This window comes from Periplaneta americana, chromosome 15, assembly GCF_040183065.1.
Source record: "Periplaneta americana isolate PAMFEO1 chromosome 15, P.americana_PAMFEO1_priV1, whole genome shotgun sequence".
NCBI classification, from domain to species: Eukaryota; Metazoa; Arthropoda; class Insecta; order Blattodea; family Blattidae; genus Periplaneta; species Periplaneta americana.
The window spans coordinates 94,623,629-94,634,898 of record NC_091131.1 but is presented as its reverse complement, the minus strand read 5'-3'; the positions used below and the strand labels follow the sequence as shown (position 1 = coordinate 94,634,898).

General features: G+C 32.8%; 1 protein-coding gene across 5 annotated transcripts in view; it reads left to right on the top strand.

The window, feature by feature from the left end:
- Window positions 1–11,270, top strand: part of LOC138715208 (carotenoid isomerooxygenase-like) — a 185,093-nt gene that overhangs the window by 13,824 nt on the left and 159,999 nt on the right. Inside the window, exons 1-4 of one of the 5 annotated variants that reach the window (XM_069847862.1) lie at window positions 961–1,117; window positions 4,018–4,285; window positions 6,398–6,571; window positions 8,104–8,215. In XM_069847862.1, the coding sequence (XP_069703963.1) occupies window positions 4,114–4,285; window positions 6,398–6,571; window positions 8,104–8,215 (458 nt within the window). In that variant the 5' untranslated portion in view covers window positions 961–1,117; window positions 4,018–4,113. Of the gene's footprint in view, window positions 1–960; window positions 4,286–6,397; window positions 6,572–8,103; window positions 8,216–11,270 lie in introns of those variants that run through there. The other 4 variants (XM_069847861.1, XM_069847859.1, XM_069847864.1 and 1 more) reach the window with 4 other exon arrangements.

Here is an 11,270-nt window from a genome sequence, read left to right as displayed (position 1 = left end):
TGTATATATCTACAAGGAAAATAGTGAAATATAGCTACAAAAATTCTAGCAAGAATGCTAGGAAATTTCCGTAGAATATAGCACGACACTTTTTGTACTATTTATTGATAATATACATATCATAAATGAAGATTCACTGCTTTAATATGTACTGTATTATTTCACGAACTAAACCGAACTGCACTGAATGGAAGTTAGCTGTATACTAATGCTCTAGCCTTGACATCCCTTCAGCCTGTGTTATTTGTCCATGCTACGCAACACAAAACGCTTCCCACGCTCGATCCAGGCAAATGTATACACTATTTCTTCGGCAGTCCCGTTGAATCTGTAACAGTGAATGGCCGACGATATTTTACCTGGCGAACGCTGTGTACTAGCTTCGTGCATTACAGGCGCTATGTTCGGTTCAAATTTGGCGAGTATGGCGAAGTAAGATATTCGCAGATGTTCGCTCTGCAGAAGAAGGCCTGTCGTGTTTGTTCCACCTTGTTATAAAATATTCGCTATCCTCCACTCCCACACATTCACGTTTTAACCGCTTAAGTGAGTTTAGCACAGATCTTGCGATTAGTTTGTCATATGAAATAAGATAAAGTTGTAATGTCTTGGTTGCCTCTCTCATGTTCGAACATTGTAGGACTCTACTATTGTACCATACATACCGCTTATAGTATGAAGGATGACTCTCCCTGTTATTGAATTAACTTTTGAAATGATTAAAATAAAACATCACAAATTTGTTTTATGGAATCCGTAATATGTCCTGTACTTTGGCAATGAACTCCTATACTACAAAACTAGGTAGCTTCAGGAATGACCTGTTGGCAGTAGAATAACATGAGAAGTAAAAACTAACAAGATTTTGTGCTCCCCTTCCACTCCACATTTTCAATGTCTGCGAAGGTAAGGTTTCCTTTCGTGATGTATTTTGTGACGTCAGTTTGGCAGAATGAGGTAGTAAATCGGAAAGAAAAGGGGGTGAAAAATAATCAGTTGAAATTGTACTATACGTGTAATAAGTGACGTTCGGATAAGTTTGTTTCGTATAGGGAAAAAATGCAATACTTACACTGACATAAGACACTAATGATAGGAACCAGTGCGGTATTACAAAGTGAATTGTGATTTCAATGTGTATGTGTGTGTGTGTGTATACAGGGTGAAACGTAAGTAATGTCATAAATTTCAGGGGGTTATTCTTTGAGATATTTCAAGCAAAAAAAAAATTAATACAATTTTTCTCGTGTGTGATTCCTTTTCGAGATAAAAATTGTTTTATATGAAGCATTTTTTCATAACGTGTTTTGGAAAAGTCATTGATTTAATTCCCAAAACGCTCAGTCAGTTTAAGAGAACACTGCATTATGATAATGAATGATTGAAATAATTTTAGTTTTGTTCTTTACGATAAATGTGCAGTAATTTGATCCAAACAAGTGTAGGCCCTAACTTTTCGTTCTGAAAAAGAATTTTAAAATGTTAAAATTGCTCGGATCAAATTTCTGCATATTTAAAGGACACAACTAAAATTCTTTCAATCACTTATTATCATAATACACTGCCCTTTTAAATTGACTGAAAATATTGGGAAATAAATCAATGGCTTCCCAAAACACTCTATGAAATGTTTCATATGAAACAATTTTTATCTCGGAAAGGAAGTAAAAACGAGCAGAATTGTATGAAACTTTTTTGTTTGACATATCTGAAAGAATAACACCCTGAAATTAATGACATTACTTATGGTGCACTTTGTATATAATATAAAATAAAATTGTAACTTTGGATTGACATTGTATTTGTAGAAGGTAACAAAATATCGTGCAGTATAAGTTATAACACTAAATTCTCTCATGTAGAATAATAAAAATAATTATAAAGTGATCGTTTAAAAGAAATTATTGACTCTGTATTTATGAGATTTATGACACGTAAAATTATAAAACACATGAAATCATTGTATCAGTTTGCATTTCTATTAATATAAACTGATCCTATAAATTGAAGGGTTCAGAGTCATTGTGGGCCAAGCGCCATTTTTTAAAAGCGAAGAAAACAAGGGTTAAAGTTAAGTGAATACCATAGTTTAATGAAGATTGACATATCATTTAGTTTTATTGTGTATACTTCATATTACTTGCTATATGTTTCAATTGAATTATGGTAATAACTTAATTTTAACCCATGTCTTCTCCGGTTTTAGTAAATGGCGTTTGGCTCACTATGATTCTGAACCCTTCATTGTAACTCTGGTTTCGTGTTACGATATAAAGTAACGAAACTTTTTAAGTGATCGAATAAATTATGAAATCATATTTTACAAAATGATAAGGATTATTTTATTATAATGCGATCATATCAATTATTAGATCTGGATTTATGTTATATTATGAACTAATAAAGAAAATGTTAAGTGAACGTATAGGTTATAATATTCTAAATTTCTGTTAAAGACAATTATAAAGTGATCGTATAAATTATGACTCGGAATTTATGTGTCATGTAGTATTAAAATGTTAAATGGTCGTATATGTTATAATTAAAAATTTATAGATAATTTATTATAAAATAATCGTATGAATTATAACTCTGAAAATTTTAGTATATAAAATACTGTTAGTATAAATTACATAACTCTGGATTTCTGTTAATATTTATATGAAGGGTTCAGAGCCATAGTGGGCCAAGAGTCATTTATTAAAAACGGAGAAAGCAAGGGTTAAAGTTAAATGAATACCATAGTTTAATGAATATTGACATATCATTTAGTTTGAATGTGTATACTTTATATTACTTGCTATATGCTTCCATTGAATTATGGTGATAATTTCATTCTAACCCTTGTTTTCTACGGTTTTAGTAAATGGCGCTTGGCCCACTATGGTTTTGAACCCTTCATATATACAAAATAAATATTTAAAGCAATTCTGTAAGTCATAACTCTGTATGTATATTATATAAAACAATACAGCGCTGTTATATGATCACATAAGTTATAATTCTAGATGTTTTCTATATTAAATGATAAAATAAGTCTGGATTTCTGTTAGTATATAAAATGATAAAAATATTATGTAATCGTGTGAGTTACAAGCCTAATTCTGGATTTGTATTGCAGTCAATGATAAAATAATTACAAAGTGATCGTATCAATTTTCTCTCTTTATTTCTGTTCATATATAAAAGGGTAAAGAAGTAGTGTGAAGCTATAAGTTATAACTCTGGATTTTTGTCATATAAAATAATATCAAAAATGTAAAGTGATCGAATAAGTCATAACTAGAGACGAGAATTTCATGCACTATAAAATCCCAAAATATGCTTGCATTTATGCACTATCAAACTATGAAACATGCACGATCAAGCGAAAAATACATTAAAACATGCGTTTTTATTTTTGTTCCAAATTTCTTATTTCACTTGATTTTTCTTTTTTGCACAGTTAACAACTAAGGTTCCCGCTCTTGTCAGTCAATATGTTTTTGTAGGCAGAGAATGACCCCTCTACATCGGAAGAAGTTATGGGAGCAAACTTGAATTAACCTTTTTCTGTTACCTAGTTCTTTCCCCCCCCCCCCTTTTCCTTTTTCATTCCTGATTCTTGAAACTAAAATGAGGGTCATAAAAATCGAGTAACTGGGGTATACATCAAAAGCATTAAAACATGCATTTAAACTCAATATAATTAACGTATATTATATGCATGATTATGCTAAAAATTGCTTAAATATGTATTATGCATGTTTTTAACCCCAAAAAGGCCAAAACATGCAAACTTGCACGGAAAAAGTACACATATTTGGAACCGGAAATACAGCATTTGCATGAAATTCTCGTCTCTAGACTCATAACTTACATGTATATGTGTTTGTTCAGTCACCAGTCCGAAGACTTGTTATACAGTATAACACATGCGGTAATTAATAATATATAATTAATATATTATTTTTATTGTTTCACTTATTATCTTAATTTATAAATCATTTCGAGTTTTTAATCATACTTTGAAAATAGATAATCGAGGCAAGCGAGTGAAATGGTAAGAGACAAGACAAGTAAAACTACAGGCGTAGAGCATTGAGAACTGTAGTATACAAGTAATAGGAAATCATGAACTCAGAAAAAGAATGCTTCACACCCGTTAGTGAAAACAATGCAAGTGGACGTAGGACACCTGTTCCAGGGAAAACAACAGATTCTCGCAAACAAATAATCTTTGCTAAAGATGACAAAAATGATCCCGAAAGGAACAAATTATATCAGCGACAAATGGATAGCACAGGTGCGTAATTATGCTCCTTGAAACAACGTCATTATCGAGATTCGTATACAGTAGAACTCCAATTATCCGGACTAATAGGGAATAGTATGATCCGGATATGCAGAAATTCGGATAATTGGGTTGGAAATGAAAAGAGTCTAGAAACGATAGTACTAAGCTACTGCGTGTATTAAAAGTGCAAAATGACTAGGCCTATAGTTTATAATGAACAAAGTTACACACATTTAAACAAAATATAATTTTAAATGGATTAAAATTATAAGAACTCTTCATGTTCCATACAGAACAGAACTTTACTTATGTATGGTAGTACAGTATAGCCTACTAAAATTATGCAACTTTCTTTGAATGAACAATTTCAAACTGTCCTGAAACGTGATCCGGATATTTGGAGTTCGGATAATTTCAGTTCTACTGTACCATCTTAAATATCTTCTATACTGTTATATTTTCGCTTAACAATGAAATATTATTGTACTCTATATGTACAGTTCTTCTTCTAATCGCAGTTTTTAACGTCTTCACAACTTTTTTTTTTGTAAAGTGTCTCAGTGACCTGCGTGTCATGTGGTAGTTCTTCCAATACTCTCTCAATTTTGTTTCCTTCTGGGGGTCTTACTACATACCCTGTTCCACTTTAACATTTTAGCTTTGAATTTTGCTACTATGTTGGGTGCCCTGTAGAGTCTAAAAATGTTTAGTCTGTTAATCTTCTCCATTCTACCTATATATTGTGTCAAATACTGAAAAGGGCACGTCCCCAGGTGGTGGATAGGAGAAGATCCTTCAGATGTGAGAGACAGGAGAGAAATCAAATACATACCGCGTACCAAACAGGCCAGACAGATCAAAGTCGTTAGTTGTGGTAGAAACAATATTGATCTAGGGATAAGTATTCTCAAAACTACGTCCCTGGTTCTCCACATTGTACGAGTACGTAGGACCAACGAAACCACCACGGGAGCCTTCAGAAAAATATTCTATTAATGTATTTTCTTTCTTTTTTTTTTCTTTGTTTATTTGTTTTTCTTTTCTTTCCTTCTTCACTTCTCTTTCCTCTCCGCTCTATTATTTTTATTTTTTGTTTCTATATACATGCTTCTTTTCGCTTTTTTATGTAATGGTTATTTCCTTTGACACTTTCCAAATGTGGAATAAAATTACACATTACACAAATTATATACTTTGTGTCTCTAAAATGCTCCAACAAACTTTGAGAGATGGTTCCACATACAAAAATAATTAAAAGTTTCCATATACACATCCTATGTCCGCAATCGAAGCATTTCAAAGCTAGAGCCCTTTCCTTATGTAGTACCTCTCAGAGTAGATGTTCGAAATGCAATCCTTCCATCTGAATACAGGCCTGATTACTATGCTGCATTGACTGTCATACACGATCCAACATCTCAAGCGTTCGAAGCTAACCTAACCTAACCTAACTCTGTATAAAGAAGTTGAACGATATAATGATTCAAAAGTACCTTATGTTTTACTAAACAAACTAAAAGGATACACTTACTTTGATTTTCTTGTAAATGTACTACCGGAACTCTGAAGATGTATCCTTGCACATAAGGGAGAAAATGTGGTTTATTCATGTCTGGGCGCTGGCTCATTTCCAAGGGAATGTTCTCCGCCATCTTGATAATGTTTTCCTGGACAGTGGGTAGGTAGTGGTGGGCCTATTATATAGCTTCCTCGCTCGCCGGATCTTAATCCTTCAGACTTCTTTTTATGGGAACATTTCAAATGTTTAGTTTACGAAGTGGATGATATGGAAACTTTGCAACAGCGTGTGCAACCATTCCCCGAACGTCTGGGATATTGGATCGTGTATGGCAGTCTATGGAGCATCGTGCCCAGACCTGTATTCAGATGGAAGGACCGCATTTCGAATATCTAGTCTGTAGGATAACGAAAGGGCTCTAGCTCTGAAATGCTTCGTTTGCTGACATACTATGTGTATATGAAATCTTTTCATTCTTTTTGTGTGTAGAACTAGCTCCAAAAGTTTGTTAAAGCATTTTAGAAACACTCTGTATAAATAAGTTGAACGATATAATGATGTTCAGTAATCACCAAAGCCGTATATAATTTGTTTCTTTTCAGATAAGGAACTTAAGTATGATTTCAAAGGAATCAGCAGCATTTCCTCCGGACCTGACGCGGACCTCCTCAAGAAACTGGAAGCGGGAGAAGATCTATATCCTTGCTGTGACACATCAATTTGGCTACGTTCATGTTCCGAAGAAGTTGTGGAGCCACTACAAGGCGAAGTTACAGGTAAGTCTTCAACATTATAGTACCAGGGGCGGCGCCAACAGGAAGGCTTTGGTGGGGTGGAACCAACCCAAAATTTATTTAAGCCCACCCTTAAGTCCCTCTCAACAGGAAAATGAATATAATGTGAATAATTGAAGGGTTCAGAGCCGTAATGGGCCAAGCGCCATTTACTAAAACCGTAGAAAACAAGGGTTAAAATGAAGTTATTACCATAATTCAATGGAAACATATAGTCACTAATATAAAGTATACACATTAAAACTAAATGATATGTCAATCTTCATTAAACTATGGTATTCACTTAATTTTAACCCTTGCTTTATCCGTTTTTAATAAATGGCGCTTGGCCCACTATGGCTCTGAACCCTTCAATTATTATGTATTGTTCATCAGTGTCACTGAACAATAATTGTTTAAAATAGTGCGTAATAATATAATAATGACTCTGTAATGAACTTTCCAAGTATTCCTAAAACCTGCACTATAATACTATATTGCGGAACATATACATACATGCTCCAATATAATAAAAGGTAGGTATCTCTAGCTCGCCAGGTCTCCAAAGTTCGCCACTCGTCATTTTCGTTGATACGATATTTGGCCAAAAGTTGGCAGCAGTAACTTGATGCATGACGCTTTAGAACTTAGTTGAATACGCAAGGTGCATTACCAGTATCTCTTGCTATGAGGTAGTCGCCATATTCTGTTGCTGGTGTGAGATTTTCCCCGGAAGTATCCGTTTTATTCAACGGAATAAGTAATACATTTACAAAGTGTGATATATAATTTTAAAGCCTATTTTATGTTACTTTCTGGCTGTATTTTCATAATTACATTTACTATAGTTATGTCCTACTCTAGGACATTATTATTAAATGTTGGAACTCTTCTTAAATTCGCCACTGCAGCTTCCTACATGACCAACTTACGATCATTCGCTGTTACTTCTCTGAGATCGTCTTAAGCAGTTGGCAATTTAAATAACTGGTTACATTTTAACTTTAGTATTTAAATGAGTGATATTTTAGATATTTTATAAGTAAAGGAGTACTAAATTATCAAATCTGTAATAATTTATTAATGATAAAACTTTGTTTAATTCCTACTATGACCATTTAATTGTATTAAAATATATTATATCTGTACTCTGATGATATTAAAATAATATTTGAATTTACAAAGGCACATAAGTGGCGAACATAGAGAACATATGCGTCCTAATTTCGCCAGTTACATCCTCCTATCTCTTTTGTTTTTGTGGAGAAAGCTAATGCCGAGCGTCATAAGAAGGTGTTCCTTTGCTATCGGTAATTTGTACGGTACCACTTTATTTATGACAAGAAGCGTCCATTCACATCTTTGTTTTGCGTCATAATTCGCATAGTCTTATTATTTGGGTTATTACTATCTTGTAAGTGTAACCGTAAGATATTAAAGAATGAACATGAATATAAAGGATTGGATCTTGGAAAACGTGCAAAACAAGTTATGAGAGGGTATAGTGTCATCTTCATAACACATTTTTTTTCTAGGTTCAATTCCGAAATGGTTAAAAGGAACACTTTTACGCAACGGACCTGGCAGTCTTAAAGTTGGAGATATGACATTTGGGCATCTGTTTGACGGATCTGCTTTGTTACACAGGTAAGAAAAATTTAATATCAATATTCAATGGCATAAATATGAGCTTTTGCAATATGTTGTCTCCACATGCATGCAATTTTATTCTTTTATGATCCAAAATAAACTACCAACATCATATTGCAGCTTATTAACATATTCATTTTATTGCACAAATACAGGATGCTGGTTGAAATAACGAGATTGAATTTGAAGCAACGAAGAAAGGTTGCTACATGGATGAAAGTCTTTCAAACTTCTACAGTGGTACAAAAAAGATACGTAGCGCATTTTCAACTGCGACCTTCCTTCAAGGTTTTGTCTTCTAAAGATAACTTCTAGGAGCAAGTAATCAAAATGTAAATTGTCCATCGGAGGAAAAAAAAAAAGAGTATGATTTTCTATTTTATACTATTTTGCAGATTCTCCATCTGTCGGCATTCAAATTGCTTCAAAATGTATATTCTCCCATTGAGAAACCATTCTAATAATCAGAAATTGCGAGTCATTGTGTTTTGTCCGGCAAATTTCAGTTTACATTTTCTTCTCACAAATTTATTTCAAGGAACATTATTACGATTTGATTAGTTGCTCCTCGATCTACAAATGATATGGTCGCATATCCAAATCCTTATTTAAGATTCTCCACATAGTTGCTCGTGGAATATCAAATATGATTTCGTAGGATTGCTCAAGAACGCTTCTTTTGTAACTGCAATGCTGCCAATGGAACAGCCTGTTCGTGGTATAGCCCTATTCCCTTTTAAATAATCATTAGCGACAGAAATAGTTCTGATAAAACTGTTAAAAATGTTGTAAGTTTTCAACCTTGAAGGAGGGTTACAGTTGAAATGTGCTTCATATCTTCTACCGACCACAGTGGTGACTGGAAGATTTCCACTCATGCAACAACATTTCTTCGTTGCTCCAATTCAATGTCTTTGGCATTTTAATATTCTGAAGTAAATTTATACAAAAATGATATGCAATAATACATGTACAAATTTCCCTTAAGGGTATATGTATGTGAACGACCACAAATATTATCAGAAAATGCCGGCTCTAAATTTCTAAAATTTTATAAGGAAACGAACTCATAATTGGACAAAAATTACAAGGTAACACAGCAAGACTTATTAGAACTTAAATATCTGATAAGAGTATAAAGAAGGTTACTAATAATATTTTTAGAATTCACTTTTTACTTTAAATTAAATTTTCTGAAATTTGAAAATTTTCACATATATTATTTCATAACTCCACAACCATTAGAGATAGAATTCTCAAATTTTGTACACTGATTTAACATGAATTTATGCAAAGGGTGGACTACAATAACGCCTATTTCTTTGAAAATAGAAAAATTAGGTCACAAAACGTTAAGTAAATTTCAACATATTTTATATAGGACAAATAAAAAATTAATTGTATTAAAATAAACAACTCTACATGTCAATGAGAGTAGTATACTTTTCAGAAATAAGTGTTTATTACATGCAGGAAAAATATTAAAGGTGTCAGAGAGACCATAACAATGTTATAGTTACCGAATGATGTAACTGCAAATTTTTTTTTTTCATACTTTGGTGAAAGTAGTTTCAAAAACATTATTAGTAACCTTTTTTATACTTTAATCAGATATTTAAGTTCCGATAAATCTTATGATACCTTGTAATTTTTGTCCAATTGTGAGTTCATTTTCTTATAAAATTTTAGAAATTTAGAGTCTGCATATTCTGATAATACTTGTGATGTTCACGTACCCTTAACATTTTTTGAAGCACCATATATTTATGAAGTTGGTGAAACAACGAAGAAGAATAGATCATTTATGATATTAATTAACACGTTACGGCTCAGTCAACAGATCGGAATTGTGGTTCCATTTCCGGTTGATCGTGGTTTGTGTGTATATAGTGCATACATTTTATCTTTCCACTCCCGCGGATGTAGAGAGGACAGGACAGTGCATAAGCAGCTGTACACATGTGAGCGTGGAAAGATGAAAATAATGTACGTACTAGAGTTGAACAGAACTAACTGTCGCTCTCGCTCGCTGTGTTCGTTGCATTTGTCTTTCGAGTCTCATCTCGTCATTCTCGTGCGCTTCGAGTCTCGCTCATCATTCTCGAAATTTGTCCTTAAAGTCTAGAACCAATTCTGAAAATATTTATTGTCTGTGTAAGCGAAGATATCAGTAATATACAAATTGAAGTTCTGGAATTTATATATTTAATTCATCTTTGTGGCTATTTGAAATAAACACTGAGGGAAATGATATGTATTCAAAGTAACATGAGTCTAGACCATGGAAATTTATGCACTAAAAAAATGTGCATGCATCTACTGTATGTAGTAAAAGCTGTTGAAATATGAGCTAAGAATTGAAATATATGCAATAAAAACGCACTTAAGGGCAGTGGCGGCTCGTGATAAAATATTATGTGTGTTCACAATTTTGTGTTCCAAAATCGAAGAGAATTTGAAATCGTACGTTTTTAGCCTAATATGAAATGTCAAGATTCCAATGTTTCACTGTCGAAAAATCCGTATATAAATTCAAAACAACATATAATAATAATAATAATAATAATAATAATAATAATAATAATAATAATAATAATAATGAAACCTAGTCTTTTTATTTACAATTTTTCCTGGAAAGCCAGTTTACTCAGTTCTTTACTCTACAAAATTACTTGAACAGAGTTCATTGTTTACTTTTGTTAAAAATTAATACATAAAACAATTTACAAAAGCGTGTGTTCAGTAATATACTGTATTTTGATTCACAACACACTGATACACTTTAGCCTATACCAGTACTGTAATCCCATTCGCATAGATTGATTACTATAAATACATGCCAGTAAATATTATTCTTAAATAATGTACACCACCATACAGATATTTAAATTCATACCATCACATTCAGCCAGCACGTCTTTGAAAGCCAAACTATAACACTGAAGTATAGTAATTCACAAACTACACTCTCGTAGCAGCACTGTACACACATCCACATGAAGTAAACGTCCCGAGAGTGAGATGCTGACATCTGCAGGCTAAAATACAGACT